Here is an 18,056-nt window from a genome sequence, read left to right as displayed (position 1 = left end):
ATACATCAAAGCAATTCAATGTGCTTGACATTATTAAAAAATACAGCAAAAATGAGAAAGATAAGACACTAAACACATCAAATATAAAAGCAATTTAAAAGCTAAGCTAAGAGGGTCACTGTTTTTAGCCTTTACTGGATTGCATTTCAAATCAAAGTAACCAAAACTTTGCCCAACTCTTCAACCCATTCATAATTGGTATCACCACTGTATTTAGTATAGAAGATCTTATTGCACAGTATTGACAGAAACATTCTTCCCCCTTTATGGACCTTCAAACATCCTTGAGATAAATCAAACATCATGTAAAGAACACCCATAATGCATTAGTATAACTGGGAATGCATGTGATGTTCTCAGATAGGTGTGTAAAATCAGGAGGAAGTCATGGTCCAGTTTTTTTGTTTTGACTGGTTAACAGATTATGTTGTGTTTATCTGTCAATTCAACAGCTAGTGTTTATTCAGAAGAGGCCTTGATCCCCAGCTTCAAATTTGACCACCAATCACAAACACAGGTGATGTTGGGTAAACAGGTGAACAGTGTCTGATTATAAATTGAATAATGGCAGGAAATTCAGCACATTCACATTTTTCAGTTGTCCCGTTTCTTCTTTTCATATTTAAACTAAAAAGTTTGTGCTGTGCAGAGTCATGAGCCAAGGAACAAGTTAATGCAAAATACTAATTAATTTCAGGCTCCTTCCTTTGTTTCTGTGGTACCTTTTTGTTTATTAATAGCATCATAGAATATGCATTTCATGGGAAAAGGAGGTGTCTTATGATGGATTCACTGTAATCAGAGCCACCTGTGTCTCGCTCAAGCTGGGCCACCATATGGCCAACCGGCTTAAAATACTATTCGAGATAACACAGTTACGGCAACCAGGTGACAGAAAATGTTAATTTTGGTTTTTGAAATAGGTTGTTTGATTCATTTCACGCAATTTTGCATTAAATAGAGCAATTTTCTACAGGTCAAAACAACAGAAGGTACATTTTTCATTAAATGAAAATGAACAAACAAATTGCTGTTCTATTTTGCCTTCATTTACAGATTTGGGCTGAGTGTGTTCTCCATTTTTTATTTTTACCTAAATTTTAAACAAAAACTCAATCTGACTCTGTACAAAGTCATTGACCCATGTGTACCCAAACTGTCTAAAATAACTATAAATTAAATGCTTCATCAGTTTTATATCACCTCAGGTGTCTGTAGTGATTATTTTATTTAATATAAATGACATCTTCTGCCTTCTGCGTGTTACCAGGTTTTTTGTTTCAAACTTTTTTACACAGAGGACTGAATGTGAAAACATCTGGCAAGGGCCTTTCTATGATACAGAATTAGCTGTACATTTGTGTAAATAGTTGTCATCTCTATCACAGCACAATTAAATCAGAAAACTCAAGTTTGAACTCAAGAAACACCCATATGAAAAACACAAGTAAAAAAAGACTCAGACAAGTCAGAGTTCCAACTGCTCAGAACTTTTATTTCGAGGGAAATCAGGGTTAAAATTAAATTAAAATATAAAATTTAGATGGACAGGTCTGTCTTTAAAGGGAAGGTGTTGACACGAGGAGAGTAGGCAGCTCTCCAAAAGAAGGTCGAGAGGCAGGAGGGGAAAGACAGGAAGCTACAAAATGAAGTTTGGGGAATGAGCCTGGTCATTCAGGAAGTTATGTATAAAAAAAAGAAAAAGACGAGACAGATGCAGTTAGTTATTATAAACCCCACCCCCATCTGAAATGTCCTCATATGCAATCAGTGCTATAGCTCTCTCCATTTCCTTTTTCTGGTTTCTTACAGGAAGTTTTAGATCATCTTTTCCACTCGCTCTCACCATCATAATCATCTTCTCATTCTGTCTTAATGTAACATCTTTTTCCTGCAGTTTTGAAAAAAGTAAACAAAAGTCCTTCAAAAATAAAATGCAGCAACCACATTTCATGTTCTACTATTACATATACAGTATATATATATAAATACATACATAAATATCTTACATGTACAACCAATTTTGAAAAGGGGGGGAAAGAGAGAACCCAAAAGACTTATGAGGACCTGTGGAGGTGGGGGGAGCAGGGCAAGGGAGCCCAAGGTTGCTCATTGTGAGGGTAGTGTGTCTTTCTGTTTGCTATTTTTTGTTTAGCTTTACACAAACTCGCTCGCGCACACACACAGCCTTTTGGGGAGGAGGGGAGTTGGAAGCATTCCTCAGTTGGCCCAGTAGGGGGAGCTGCCGTAGCTGGACTTGCTGCCTTGGGTCTTCTGCTGCATGCTGCTGGACTGACTGCGCTGACCAGCACCACCCTGCAAGAACAATTCAATTCAGTCAACCATGTTTCAGACCAAGTAACTACTTAAAAGGTTTATTTAATTTCCCACGTGGATCACTGGCCTCTTCTAGCTAAAGGAACATCATCGGGAACTTTTAAATGGACACTTCAATAGCGCAACCAGAAGGAACCTATAGATCCAGGATTTATTGCCTGACTTTTTAGTTCTTGGGCAAAAATTATCCTGGGACTATTTGATCAAAAAGGTCTATTAAGTTGCTGAAAACTGAAAACTGCAGAGATGCAGGTTAATGCACAAAGGAGCAGTCTTGTTTGGTTGCTCACCTCTGACAGCTAACTCAATACCATACAAAACTATTCAGGAAACTTGGTTGTCTTAACACAATGGACAAAATAATAAATTAACACCTAGATTAAAACATACTGTGATGCAAACTTTTGTGAAATTCTGGCTGGGCAAAAATGTGACATGTGTATAGAAATTTCAGTTTACCTGTCCGTCCTGTGTGAGGTGATGGTGCAGCAGCTGGGAGTGGGGCTGTTGATGTGGTGGCAGGATGTGCAGGAAGGGAGCAGGAGCGTAACCAGGAGCACCACCAGGGTTCAGGGGCCCTGTTCCCCCCAGTGCCGAAGGCAGGCTGAAGGGTGGAGGTGTCCCTGTGTGGAAGCCCTGCTTGTCAAATGACTAAAGGGAACAGAGAAGAAAGAAGAGGTTTAAAAGCGCATATACAGGCCAAATTGATTAAGCACATGCATGTATGTATAAAAGGTTTAATAATAAATTAAATGCACATCATGCACAATTTATCTAGCCTTCTAAAAATAACTCGTCCATACAGACATTTCTGTATCCTTGCTTATTTTACAACTTTAGTTAATAGGTCATTCAAGATAATGTGCTGCACATTTTCTGGTTGTAATCAAGAAAATTATTTGCAGAACAGGTCAAGCAAGTCACTCACCTGAGTTTTGCTGTAGATTGAACCTCCCATATCAGGTACTCCTCCACTGGTACCTGACCCCGACAGTCCTGGTGCTGAGAGAAGGAGGAAAAGAGTGCGAAGGAAAGGGATAAAGAAAAAGATTGGAATTCAAGAGGGAAGGGAGGAAAGAAAGGGAAGAAGGGAACAATAAAGAAGAGAGGGGAAATCAAGGGGTTAAGTGGGCTGAAGAACAACTGTGTCACTTCACTGATGAGTGAATATTAAGCACTGAATGTTCATTTCCACTGTTAGTAGGAGGGGGCAGCCAGTAGGAAGAAGCATATTAACTGAGGAAGTGCAGAGGCATGTTTCTCACTTTTTTTCACCCCTTTGCGGGTATCCATTAATGTGCACATCAAAGTGCAATCACACACGTGCATATACACACCTTTCTCCAGAACACTCTTGACTGCAGAATCATCTGTAATTGTGAGTACATCCATTTTTCCCACAGGAAAATGCCCACTGACTTTGTGTCTGTTGTTAGAGTGTGCGCACATGTTTTGTGTGTGTACCTTTCCCTGGGCCGCTGCCCGCTGACTTGGCCTGTGACTGGGCCGAGCCTCCGTACCCTCCCTTACTGTACTCCCCGTGGGCTTGAGACAGGTCATCAAAGGCTGAAGGAGGATGAGGAGGAGTTCAGAAGAAGACAGGAGGCAGAGCGAGCAGAAGAGAGGGAGGAGGTAGGAAGAGAAAGGAGAAGGGGAACAGATGAAGTGAAGAGAAGGAAAGAGGAAGAAAAAAGATGGGAAGAGAGGTGAGGGGGGCGGGGGAGAGAGAGGCAGTAAGGTAACCTGACTAGAATGGCAGCGGTGTCTACATTGAGCCGTGTCCAACTTCAGCAGGGGGTTTAAGCTATGCATGCAGCACAAGCAAAAAACACACCCACAGGCCCAATTCCACACGCACATGCAGCATTTGGTGTACATGTATAAAAGCTTGGAAACTGAATTTTCTTTTGCCTTTTCTCTACACACCTAATTATGCCAAGGTCTCTTTAAACACACATTCTGTCACAATACTTGTAATCGTAAATACAGCTGTACCAAACTGTTACTATACATGACACCAAAAATTGTCTGACAGTTACATAGTGCTGTAAGACAAGAGAGTAGGCTTGTGTACTTTTGAGCATAAAAACAGAGACAGAAGTAAGTAGCCAGATAACCCAGTCCAACTGTTAAAGTTGATCTAGTAATCCTCTTAACTATTTTTTTGTGGCATTGACAGATTGTGGTACTGTAATAATTAATTACATATAATCTAAGCTAAACCTGTGCTGTCATAGTTCAAACAAGCACAAGTTTAAGTAATTTATATGAATTCAAAAGCTGAATTCAAACTGCTGGACAAAGTCTTCAAAAAGGTCTCTAAAACAATGTGCTTTGTTTATCGTAGAAACAACATCAGCCAGATCCTCCTTCTTCTGTCCTGGTCTCACCTGTGCCATATGCATGCTGTCCATAGCTGGGCTGATGCTGTTGGTGGTACTGATTGGAGGGGTTAGCCAGGCCCATTGTAGGTTGCTTGGCCGAAGCAGGAGGCACAAAGACGGTGGGGCCGTACTGGAAGGCTGAGGGAACCCCAGGCACACCAGCATAGTACGGCAGACCTGTAAGATGGTTAGTTAGAAAAATAATGCAAATTGCTATACAATCGACATAATTAAACTTAAAAAATAATTTTGCTTTACCAGTGTATCCGTAGCCAGGGGGCAGAGGGGGGTTGAGGAAGGCCTGGTTCTGTGTTTGCTGACCCTGGCTCTGTCCCTGGCCCTGTCCCTGTGTTCCTGCCTGTGGAGCCTGCTGGGGCTGTGACTGTACCCCTGCTGTAGACAGGCTGGTTGGGGGAGCTGGAGATGAAGAGTCATTCCTGCCAAACTTTGTCGCTTCACCTAGACAGAAAAATATTGAAAGACAAAATTGAAGTTGACAAAATATAAAATTCTTTTGCCGGTCTGTTAAACAGATACATGAATTAGCAAAGGCATCAAATTAAGAAATCAAAGTACTTCACCTCAGTTGCTAATAAATCAAAATCACCATGTTGATGTAAACCAATCAACTTAATATGCTCAAGCACAAAAATCACTATAACTGAAATGTGGTATGAACAGACATATGTAGTTATATGAAATTGGGTTAATTGTGTCAAGTGTTCTGTGTCAGTGCAAGTTAACTTAGCTAGAAACATTACAAGATCAGCACAGACTCACAAACCAGTTCAACATAAAATTTCACTCACCAGAATATAGATTATTGGCCAGGGCATCTCTTCCAGGCATTGCAGCTGTTGTACCAGGGAATGTTACACCATAATAGTCCTGTGAAAAAAGAATAATACCATAATTAAAATGTGAAACATAGTCCTCCCTATTTTTTTTCTCTTTTCTATCTGTACGTCTCAGACTGCTACTTTGAAAATTTGGTGGTACTGACATGCAATGTCTTTACTTTTCTAAGGCTAGCAAGATTTAAATACACAGGAAAACACATCTAAAGAACCAATTTCTGATTAAAAAAAATCTAGAACCAAGTAATATGCCAAAGAGTACATGACAGAGAAAACAACAAGGGACTCACCATAGGAAGGCGAGACTGCAGCATTTGCAAGTCTTCATATCCATAGATTTGCTGTTGAAATAAAGATCATGGAGGGAAGGAAAGGTGATTATTTAATACCATTTTAAGACTACAAAATCTCATTGTTGGCTGCAATCCATGTCATTTTTGATCAGAACCTTCTAAAAACATCCTCACCAACATTGAAAAACTCCATAAACTGTGGAGTAAGCTCACTGCTATAACTGGTCAATGCAATGTACCACTCACGGTAAATTGCAGGGCTCTCTGACATGAAACTTAAATAGATTGATGACAGAATGAAGACGCTAAACAGGTCTGTGTAGGTTAGTTCCTTAAGAAAGACACCAACACCTATCTATGCATGAGCAGAAGGATGGGAGATTCAGACAATGTTTTCTCTACATTTAGTATTGAGATATGTGCTTAAATCCATCATTATCTCCCAACTAACAGTCATGTATCTAATTTTAATGAAACAACCGTTCTTGCCCTTTAAAAAAAACAAAAAAAACCCCAGGGGACTAATTAATACACAAAGAAGTAAATAAATGATTATGACAGCATATTGTTACCGGGTAAGCAGGGAGCAAGCCACCAGGGCCCATGATGTACTGGTTGGCCAGGAGAGGTGGCACTCCTTGGGCCAAGTTGGGAGGAGCTTTACCTGGCAAAGAGAAATGCAAGGAGTTTTTGAACCGACTTTAAAAAGGTGCAAGAGTAACTAAATTTTTAATAAAGTAAAGTGATTTATATTTGTACATAATTCAGATACATGTGTACAGTTTTACTACCCTCGTTCAGTGTCAAAACAGATAGCCAATGAAGGTAGTAAACAATTGTATTTGAAGAAGATTACACTTTTTTCATTTTAAGAACCTTTTGTAAAGTAGTTGCATGGGACGGCGGCATGATTCTTGTGTAAACCTATGAGCCTACCGGAGGTGTTGGTAAGCAGGGGAGCCACGCGGCTGCCTGCAGCTGAGAGTGTGGTGTTTGTGCCATTAGGAGTTAAACCAGGCGCTCCAGATTGGTGCAGGCCATTTGTGGTTGAGCTGCTGACAGCCATGGGAACTGAAGGACTGGGATTGACAGCTTGGCTGGATGACGACGATGAATAGGCATGGAGGTTGCCACTACTGCTGCTGTCCTCATTATTTATCTGATGGAACAGGACAAGAGAGGAGAAGATGTGTGAGGCGAGAACCACAGACTGTCTAAAGTCAAGGCATGGATGTCCTTGTAAGTAAAACCATGTTTTTCTAAAAGTCTCAGCTTTGGACAGAAAATAAAAAAAACTGCACATTAAGTGTCAGCAAATACACTACAAACTTACAGTGAGGGATGAGCTTGTGGCAAGGGCTGATCCAGAAGAGTGCGTATTGGTCACATGACTAGAAAAAGAGAATGAATGAATCAGTCAGCCTGCTTAAATCTGATGAAGCAACAAAAATACTTCACCCAGGAAGCATGAGCAGAAGGATGGGAGATTCAGACAACGTTTTCTCTACATTTAGTATTGAGATATGTGCTTAAATCCATCATTATCTCCCAACAAACACACAGACAAACAAAGAAACACACACACACCAGAAATAATGTGCACTATAAAATTAACCACGCCTTACCTGCTGAGCGAGGGGATGGGTGTCGAGTGGGAGGGTGTAACTGCAGGAGAAGGAATATGGTGGCTAGGCCCACTGTCACTCGTCATAATAGGAGACTCAGTTTTCACTGTTCTAGATGATGACGTGGCTGGTTTAAAAGAAGAATGAGAGATTTCAATGTCATTTTTGTGTGTTGATGTTACAAACTGATTGTGAGGAGGAATAAAAGTGACTGAACATATTTATTGAATAAATTAAAGTACGTTGAATAAGATTGATGGGTTGGGTATATCCTGGTCTTTATCAATTCTCCTCTACTTTCACTGTAAGGACTCCCTTTCACTTCCCCTATTAGATGCATTTAGCAATCAATATTCATTATACTGTATTTCATTGGCCACTCCAGTGCAGTTCACTTGAACTGACGATGCTGAGAGTACTTACTGTCCTGTGTGCTCTGCATCTTCATGCTGCTGTAGCCATTCTATGAAAAGAAATGATGGAAGTCTTAGTATTATCATTTTACTTGTTTTGGTGTCAGACATAGCTTTCACAAACAGTAAACTCAGTAGTGGTCCTAATCCTTTTGTCCCCAATACATACACAAAGAAAATGGTTTCTCCTCACCGTGAGAGCAGCAGGTGAGGGGACATCTTTGCTCTGAGAGAAGCCCAGGTGAGGTGGCAGGGACCTTTGCCCACTGCTCTCCACACGGCTGACTGCAGTAGGGGCTGTAGAAGAGGGTGGAGTGGCTGCACTGGGAAGACCCAGGGAGGGGGAGGGCGTGGCACTGGGTAAGCCCAGTGATGGTGAGGGGAAGCTGGGATCCGACACGGCTGAGGGTAAGGTGGGTATGCTGCTCATGTGTTCACTGTTCGAAGGACAGAGAAAAAGATGGGCAAAGATAAACATAAAATAAACACTCCAAGAATATGCCAGAAGAGGCGTTCCTAGCTGTAACTGAGCTAAAATGAAGACATGATCTCTAAACCCTTTTTAGTGCATTGATAATATGTTGTGCCCATGGCTTCTATGAAAGTTCTACTCTTTGCATTGCACTAATAAAAACATGTACAACATAATTTAAAAAGAAAAAGACATTTATCACAGAAACAGACCAACATGTGCCTCATACCAACTCATAACTCACACATATACCCACCTCATAGATCCAGGCTTGGAGAACAGGCTGCTCTGTGGCTGCTGTGTGGGAACAGCTGTAGGGACAGTCAAGGGTGCCGGAGCTGGAGCCTGAGCTGGGGCTTGCTCACTGGCCAACTCTGTTTGTGCCATGTCTACCGCTCCACTACCAGCCTCAGACCCAAAATCAAGAGCTCCAAACTGAACATTCAAGCCAGATATATCTGCTGAGCCTGGCATCTCCACTGCTGATGACGGGATCTGAGTAAACAAAGAGTGAATTGAGTAAAAGAGGGCCGATGCATGGGTCAATTTGATTACTTGTAGTGTATTTCCGTACTTTGTTAAATATTCAAAATACAGGTTTCAATTTAAAATATGCAGAAATAAGTTATTTTTGGTCAAAAACGAAATGTGTTTAGTCAAGACATTCATGTGAATTGCTACTTGAATGTGGTGGAGTATAAACTGCCATAAATTCTGCAGCAGAAGAGCAGGCTCTGGTAACAAACACTTGTATAAGGTACAGCAGATATACCGAAAAAGGACTGTATACCTATCTACATCATCTGCGTTTGTTTAACAAGATTTTATGGATGATTATAGCAGGTAAAGTCACAAAAGTGGGGGGTTTTCAGCTTTCTGATACTTCATTCAGTCTGTCCCTACCACATAGCCAATCAGCCAGCTGGCTTGTCATGTCAACCATGAAAGCAAATAAATGATTGGTAAGACTTTCAGTTTCTATCCAGCCTTGCAAGTAGTACTGCTCTTTTGTAATGTTAACATGGAGTTGTACACTTTGTGTGATAAAAGGTTCAGATATCTGAAGAGCTTACCTTTGAGGGAGGTGGGACTCTGCGTCTTTGTATCTTTAGCTGCCGCTGAGGGGCTTCTGTGTTGGGAGGCTCAATGCCTTGTAGCTTCACTCCTGGAGAAGCTCCATCTCTCACAGGAGGGACAGAGGATTCATGACCTGAAGAAGATTGAAAGAAGCAGTCTCAGTCACAAGATAAGGTTTTGATTGCTCACCAGTCCACAGCCAAGGCAGAAGCACATTTTAGGATTTGCTTGCATTCCTGCCATTGTGGATATTAAACAGCTCAAGGTATTGTCAACTATGCAGACTTCCAAACCTCTAGTGGCATAGTATGATACCGTTCTGCAGTCCTACCTGGCGGTGTAGGGACCTGTGGAGCATGCAACTGAGACAGGCCCAGAGGCTCTGTGGTGGGGAGGATGGAGGACTGTTGTCTCTGAGCAAGCTGGCTGAGCACTGCTGATGGCTCTGGCTGAAGCTTCATCTCCACTGAAGAGAATGGGGATAAATATATACATATTCATTCAGCTATTGTACTTCAGTGCACTCTAACTTTTCTATGGTTGTCATCAAGAGGAACTACTAAAATGTAATAGTCGTGTTAAATTTCTCGGTTGGATTTTTAGCTTTACTTTGAGATAGACTTACAGTGTTGGGCAGTAAGAGGGCCATTCTCAACTCTCTGAGCCTTGACCTCTACAGAAGGAGAGGAGGCAGGAGCAGGGTTCTGTATTGGAGATGGCCCTGCATCTTTGGAAACATTACTGTTGCTGGTGGTGGCCAACGTCTGACTTGCTCTCTGACCAAGCCGAGGCCCGTTAAGCTGCTCTGGTGTCCTCATGTCAGAGGCAGGTGTCTGCTTAGGTGCATTCAGGGACCCAAAACCAGAACCCAGAACTGAGGACTGCAAGGATTAGAGAAGCAAAACAAGAACTAAATACACTCATGCCAGATATCAGGGTGAAGTTACATAAAGACATATGTAGGTGCTTGCACGTGTGGCTGTCTGTACCAGTGCAGCATGCGCGTAGATGGTACCAGCAGAGGCGGCATGAGCATAGCTGTTGGCTGTGGCGTGTGCGTAACTGTGTGTTGCAGTGCGTCCATTGTGGTGAGAATTGGTAAACACCAGGCTTTGGCCTAAGTCCTCGGCTGAGGGGCCATCGACTATCGCCCCCAAGTCAGTCTCCATAGAACCCCCTACAGCCACTCCAGCCTTAGGCAGTAGGCCAGCCAGGTCCACACTAAGGAGAAGAAAGAGAAAAGAGTGGTAGGGGTGAAGAGAGGAACGTTTCGGACAGACGTTCGACAAGGACAAGATATCTGTAAAGATTAACTAAAATGTATTCTCCAAAATAGGGCCTCTCTGTGGTGTTTTATGATGACTCGACTGGTAGAATGGCTTACTTGTGGTTTGCTGGAGCAGAGGAGGCAGTGAATACTTTGGTCTCAGACAACTGTGAGAAAGAACAGGAAGTAAAAACAGTCATCCATCAGATTAATATAAGAATATGAGCTGTACCGAAAATTAACAACCAGCCAGAGTCACATTAATATTGTTACACCACATAAAAATCACTGAATCTTGACCATTGGTATTTTACTGACTAAACGGCAGTAGCCAATGATACTAGACATTAGGCGGGCCAGTGCAGATTTACAACAGTGTACATAAACTTTCTATAAGCCCTCAAACTGAAGCATTGCAAATCCCTTTCAGGTCATTAAAAAAGTGCTGCCTTACATCTTCATTCCACTCTTCTGCAGTCCAGTCTTCCAGATTGCCTCCCCAAGGTCCTAAAAGATATACATAAAAAAAAATAATGAATGCTTTAATTCAACACTAAATGTACAAGTGACTGATTATTTTTTTACATTTGTGCTTGTTTCTGCTTTTATTAGGCACCTAGTAGCCAGAAATTGGAACTACTCAATTTAGGGCAAGTGAACTCTAGACGAGGATACCTTTAAACTGAATACAATTAGCCAGTTGAATTAAGCCAGTCCATAGAAAGGTATGAAACTGCTTGACACCTTATGTTCTATCAATTTCCTTACCAGTTCCCTCAGCAGGTTCGTTGCCGTCCCCTTCCCACGCCTCCTGGCGAGTTCCAGAGTTGGCTGTGTAGTCAGCAGGATTAAAGGTGCTGAAAAGAAGATGAGTAGAAAGAAAAAAGGTTGGGAAGGTGAGCCAATAAAGGAAATTGAAGAGAAAACTGTCTGATCTATTGTTGCAACTAATTGCTTCTGTTAATGCTACAGAACGGGGAGATTGAGATATGTTTTGTCATATATTGTTTTCAAGTTCTTGTGTCTACTTTAAGTTAACACTACTTCCTCATCCAAGATTAAACTAAACACATGTTCTTACCCCATTCCCTGGGAGGAGAACCTGTTGCCAGCAGCTGCTCTTCCTCTACCACGACCTCCTACCCCTGGGGGGGGACACACAAAACAACAGATGACCTCTGCTGACTGGTCCTTTTCAACCTCAACACTTCATTAAGCTTTCTTAAAAGACACATCAAACTGCTGCGCACAGTGACCATTACATTCACTGATCTTTGTCAGAAATGGGACAATATTTTAATTTTCTCTAGATTAAAACCATACGTTGCATTGAATCTCTCATTGTTTTTCAGACGAATGGCAGACTGTCATAGGAATAATATCAAACCATTTTAGTTTAAAGTAAAAAAATAAAAACATGGGCATGTCTTAAGTCTAAATAACCTCAGGCCTTTTTTTGGCCAAAGACTATCGTAGACCATTGTAGTGAAGTTTTATTTTTGGTTCAAGGTTTTAAACTTAAGACATTTAACAGGTAAACAGCCAGGAGAACACATGCATTTCTCTGCTGTTTAATTATAACCGGGAATTTGAATCAGTTTCTTCTGAATCAGGCTCCTATTTCACCACACCATTCTTAGATCATCTGTTGTTATAAAGAAAGCCTTCAAGTCCAGTCAGATTCAGCCACTTTCTACCTTTTATCGACGACCCCCCTGCTCACCACACAAACACACACACACACGCGCAGCTGCAGGGACTGAGCACATTCCCCACACGCTGAGTGCTATAATATTCTAAATGCCTGCAGACATAAATAGATATGCTGCCAGCTACATCACCAAAACATGTACAATAACATCTGAGCAAAGTCTATAGCTAAAGATCCCAGTTAAAAAAAAACAGGATATTATAATTTGCCTAAATTCATGGACATCTTTGTGCTAATAGGGGACTGTAGGATTGCCCAAAATAGAAATCCAAGTATGAAACCTATAGAGCAAGGGTCCTTAAATTTCTACCAGAGTAATATGTAAACCTGATTTGCCTTAAAAAGTTTTGGTTTATCAGATGAGCTTCATGTTTACTTTCAAAATGCCAACTGTATTATTGAAGGTATATTAAAATATAGTTTCTGTATCACTCACCTCTACCTCGCCCCCTGCGTCCACGGTCTCCCCCTCTCTCTCCAGGAGTCACCTCAAACCCATTCTCCTCTAACCGACCTGGAATCCAACAAGAAACAAAAGGACAAGGAAATTAAGACATTAAAAATCTTCATTAATACTTATCTTGGAGAAATAAAAGCTAAACAAATCAGAGCAAAGTTGATAGCTCCATACACTCTGTTCTTTTAGCAACAGAAGACTAATAATAAAAAGTCAATGTCAAAGATGCATCAAACATTGTTTAAAACAGCATTTTAACAGACTAACAATTATAGGTAAAATGGAAATCCCATGGATCAAGTCTTTCCATGTTAAACTGAAACTGAACTTTTATAATGCCCATAATTTATGTATATATAGTTGCACCTCTCCTCCAACCACCTCCTTCAACTGTAACCTGATATCCCTGGATATCATCTCCGACCAGGTAAACAAAACGACAGATCCCCTTAGATGGCTCTCTGACCTCTGTGGGGTCTGCCCAGTACAGACACATTCAACTCTTTTCTACAGCAGCAATGTGAGAGCCTGCCTAACAATCCTGGTTAGTTAAGTAGACACTGCTAATCCGGGTGTTAACATGTTTAGTTAGGTCCAGCAACTGTGCTACAAAGTCTGCCAGCTAACTTTACAAGCAACAAAAACAGGTCCATGCAAAGCCGGTAACTTGGCAAGGTGAACAAAAGGAGCAACCGGTTTTCCTCTGACCTGCCCCATGGAAATCCATAATTGAAAGATCGCCAGCGAACAAAGCAACATGCCAAGGATCGCGTTTTTATTTCTCAGAACAACCATTCAGCTTAAACTTTCTTCTAAAGTTTAACATTGAAAGACTGATTAAAATAAGATTCAGCCTTGTGCAGCTTGAGAAAAGATAGCTACATTTCAAATGCATATGGAAACTTTGCAGGTCAATTAAGACAAGTCAGCCGTATAAATTTTTCATGATAAAAGCCTTTTCAAGATATGATGGGTTATTGTCCACTTAATTGCTGAACAGGCTTTAATTTCCAACAGATACATGAAGTGTTGAGTTTGTATTAACAGAGTAATGCAGTAACTTTAACAGGACGAATGGAACGGGATCAAATATAGGCTTTGTAGTAAGGTATTGTAGCACGTAGAAAACACAAGCAGCACCAACTTATTACTGGTGATCGGTTGGACTGTGTGCAAAACTCTCAACTTGAGTACATCACGACAAAATACAGAAAGGTACCAGAAATTCGAATTTTACTAGCTTGTGGTATATTATCTGTTAAATGGTTGGTTGTAGCTAATAATCTATTCATTAATCACACTTCAAAATGTATATCTTAGTATAAGATCTTATCTTATACTCTTATCTTATATATAAGAGTATAAGATCTTATCTTATACTCTTATCTTATATATAAGTGAGTAAATTAAATAGTTATTGTCTTCCATTCTTTAAGGGTGGTGCACAAAGGTATATTCAATACAATTTTAATCCTACAATAAATATATAAATATTGATTATATCTAATAGGCCAAAACTGAAATAACCCACTAATGGGCGACATACTGCGAGTTGGGCAGTGCTTAGTTTTGGCTCAGTCCGTCTTAAAAAAGGAAATAGTAAGGCAGTCATCTAGTAACAAACAATATTGTATCTAAACTGTTCACGAAAATGTTTCTGATTTCTTCTGGTTCATGGTTTTTCTCAACTGCAGCTAAACAGTAAGCTTAAATATGTTTCTAAAAGCATTTTAGGCATGAAATAAGCAGTATAATAACAGAATCTTGGTTTATAGTTCCTAGTTTAGACAGTTTGATTGCCTCTCACTCTCAAGAGAGAAAGAGGGGCGACTCCCTCTCTCACTATACTGTGTCCATGGATGCATGTATACAAAATGCAAAACGGACAATGGAATGACACTGCCACACAACCCTGCTGCTAAATGTCGCAACGTCCGATTCTGGCCTTAGACAGGACAAACAACGTGCACCCCTTTCTTACCTTCACGCCCTCTGCTGATGCCTCTGCCCCTCCTGTTGGACCCTCCACGTCCACGACTGGCCTCCCTCTCTCCTCCTTTCTTCTCCCTGCTTTCCTTTATCTCCGAGGGTCCTCCTTCTTTCCCAAGGCTCCGCTTTTTCCCCACAGTCTCCCAGGAGTTCTGAGGTAATCAAAAAACAAGGTTGACTATATGACCAATATCAAATCTACATTGTGATTAAAATTTTGCAAAAGCCAAGAGGAATTGCCATACAATGTGCATATGAATATGGGTTGTGCATGTGTATATAGACTTACTGTGTCAGAGGTGCTCTCCAGCAGGAAATTAATGGCTCTGTTTACATCTTCGTTGCAGTCATGGAGGGCTACCATGCACTCATCTTGAGTCTTCCCAGTTACCTCAATCAGCTGTGAGCATGCCAGAAACACAGGGCATTAAATTCAATCATCATGTTACGCAATGAGGGTCCTCGTGTCCAAGAACCCAGGAAGGTATGTTGGTCTTCCTGAATATAATTTGTCTATACAAGTGTATATGCACAAAACACATTACCTGTTTGACCTTGTCTTCAAAGTCAGCATCATTTTTGTCATAGATCACTTGGGCTAAACGAATCTGTTCTGCTGTGGCCTGGGGAACAAACAGAGTTAAGTAAGAAACATTACAACAGGAACACAGTACCTGGCCTCATTTTCGTATTCATATAATATATTAAAAGGCTGATCACACCGAGGCATGTTGCTAGACAAGTGTTGCCAGGAAAACCATTGTTTTCCCATGGTAAGGCTGCCATGTGTCTCATTTTTCAGTTAAAAACATTGAAATTATCTAATGAAATAAGTTGACATATATTTAACTTTTCAGTGCAAGGCAGGTCGCATTTTTTTCTATAAATTAAACATGATTGCCCGGTTGCGCATGCGGCCCTGCTTCACAGATGCACCATACGGTTCTGCCCAAAACATAGTTATCAAAGTTATCGAAGCAGCCGCACCTGTAGCGCAAGATACTTGATTATATTCACTTTTACAGTGCTGGTGAAAAACACCATGTTGGACACAGTTGCCTAGAAAATCTTTAAGACCGTAAAATTACATTTTACATTCATTGTATATTTTCTTTTTATATCAGCATGATATTATTTGGTACTGAACAAATAAAAATTAGACTATAATACAATTGAGCTGGATTTGGTTTGTGTGAAAGTTGTTATGTGAAGTGGTAAAAACCCACCTGTATCTGTTTCTGTGGCTGTGTTGTTTGTGTGGTGCTGGGCAGCGTTCTGTCCCGAGTCCCTCGGGCCTGATTGCTGACCACTGAAGTCATCATATACAGTATATACAAAACAATGTATGTACAAAATAGAAAAATCTGGGGGAGAAAGAAGAAAACATTGGAGATAAGGGCACAGTGAAATGATATAGTATGATATACGGATTATAAACAGACTTAGACTCACGGTTAAGTATACCATGTAAGACTATAACCCCATCTGTCGCCCCCCGCCTCCCAGGTTAAATTTAGCCAGCCAAGAGGGGGCTGTCCTGGTGTCAATTTACTCAGTCTCACACACAGAAAAACATGAGTATGCACCAGCATATGTAATGGGTAGTATGAATTATAACACTTTTCCTCATCAACGACGGCAAATGGCACTTGACATTTTATAGTACGCATTAAGTAACCATAACGAAGCCTGGGCTTTACGTCAAGCTGAGCAGCGTCAAAGGAAATCGAAGGCATAGGACTACCTTGGGGTGGATTATATTACATATAGTAACTGGTTGTTAGCTAATAATACTACGAGCTGACACACAGTCGTGGGGGACATAACAAAAGAGATCCACCGGCAGGAATCCTAATGTTACTATTGTCTGAACATGTTGGCTGCCAGAAAAACAGACAGCAAGGCAATGTTGACGATAGCTGTTTAATATAGTTGTCTACTGTTATCGTGTTTTTAGTCACCCGTACCTAACGTAAGTGATGACTGATCATGATCTTATATAGCATGTTAAAAGAAGCTCGACGGAAATATGAGCCGCACTGGCTAGCGTTCACATTAGCGTTAGGTCGTCTAGCTCGCGCTAGCGGTTAGCCTGGCTAACCGCTCGTCTTTGTTCCGTGTGCGATACAAATTCGATCCCTGCCGATGAAAATGCCACATTCAAGTGGAAAGATATGAGCAGATCGACCATACTATTATTTAATCTTTCCGCCTGTGTTATTGCTGTTCGTATTGCCCCACCGAATCAGGAACAAAAAAGATAAACAAATGTAAACTACGAAGATGTACCCTTTTGTGTAAACCAAGAGAAAAGCTAACGTAAGTCACTTTATGGCTAACTAACACCAGTGGCAGACTTAGCTAACGTTAGCAGCATGATAACATAACTGAAACTAAAAGGGAAAACACCGCATGTTACCCGAACGTTAACAACCGTCTCTGTCCAATACTTTAGTACTAGGAAGGGAGAACGGATGTGAGGGGGAGAAAAGTTGTCGAAAAACGCGTGGCATGTTAATGTTCAGCTACGACAAATAAGAGCAGCAGGCTAGCTGCCCCGGCATGTGAACGGCCCGTCCGCATACAATGCAGCACTACAGCGCTGGGTTGTTAGCTAGCTAGCTAGCTAGTTAGTTAGCGAACCACCGAACGGAACAAACGGTTCCTCTGGATCGGTCGATCGCTTTTTCTCAAACGTATTCAAATACTTGTACGATCAGACGCTAAAGTAGTTCAAACGACTTTAAAAAAGGTAACATTAAGGTAATAAATGTTTATTCTTTCTTTTACCTGCTAACACGCTTCGCTCAGCCAGCAGCAGCAGATGCTGTCACGTGACCCACCGCGCCGTTGTTCAACGTTGTGAAGCCGAACCTGCCAACCGAAACCCGCCGAGCCGGTCAGGTGGTTTAACAGCGTGCCCTGACGTACGCGCTCCCGTCTGCGTGGGAGCGCGCTTCGCTGTATGTTTCAGGGGCCAGATATCGGGGAAAAGTTCTGTACAAAGACTTTATGAAGTGATTTCTTCCCCCTATCTAGCCAGTGTCAGCACATATATGACTTCCAAACCAAGAGCAGATGTCAATGTCATGGGTTATGCTTTATTTTTTTGTGTCCACGTTAGAGTTAAAAAAAGAAAAAAAAAATCTGCGTTTTTTTCTTGACCCACAACAG

General features: G+C 41.1%; 1 protein-coding gene across 3 annotated transcripts; it reads right to left on the bottom strand.

Annotated features, from left to right (window-relative positions):
* Positions 1 to 1,474: 1,474 nt before the first annotated feature.
* LOC311261479 (ubiquitin-associated protein 2-like) lies at positions 1,475 to 17,782 on the bottom strand. 3 transcript variants are annotated; one of them, XM_084360164.1, is made up of 30 exons: positions 17,673 to 17,782; positions 16,109 to 16,246; positions 15,428 to 15,505; positions 15,172 to 15,282; positions 14,875 to 15,034; positions 12,873 to 12,950; positions 11,807 to 11,870; positions 11,494 to 11,582; positions 11,180 to 11,232; positions 10,843 to 10,892; positions 10,448 to 10,679; positions 10,084 to 10,339; positions 9,790 to 9,924; positions 9,455 to 9,591; positions 8,638 to 8,876; positions 8,103 to 8,346; positions 7,920 to 7,959; positions 7,497 to 7,623; positions 7,205 to 7,262; positions 6,808 to 7,030; positions 6,444 to 6,535; positions 5,869 to 5,919; positions 5,531 to 5,609; positions 4,980 to 5,180; positions 4,728 to 4,898; positions 3,802 to 3,903; positions 3,675 to 3,707; positions 3,266 to 3,339; positions 2,797 to 2,988; positions 1,475 to 2,316 (listed from the first exon to the last, which is right to left on the bottom strand). In XM_084360164.1, the coding sequence occupies exons 2-30, from the start codon at positions 16,202 to 16,204 to the stop codon at positions 2,221 to 2,223; spliced, it is 3,561 nt and encodes a 1,186-aa protein (XP_084216290.1). In that variant the 5' UTR covers positions 16,205 to 16,246; positions 17,673 to 17,782; the 3' UTR covers positions 1,475 to 2,220. The 3 variants fall into 3 exon arrangements, with proteins under 3 accessions (XP_084216290.1, XP_084216291.1, XP_084216292.1); XM_084360165.1 differs by lacking the exon at positions 3,675 to 3,707; XM_084360166.1 differs by lacking the exons at positions 3,675 to 3,707; positions 3,802 to 3,903.
* Between the last annotated feature and the right edge of the window lie 274 nt (positions 17,783 to 18,056).

The sequence above is a fragment of the Pagrus pagrus genome, assembly GCF_965226575.1.
Source record: "Pagrus pagrus genome assembly, chromosome: 8".
NCBI lineage: Eukaryota > Metazoa > Chordata > Actinopteri > Spariformes > Sparidae > Pagrus > Pagrus pagrus.
This window is presented reverse-complemented; position numbering and strand designations above follow the sequence as displayed.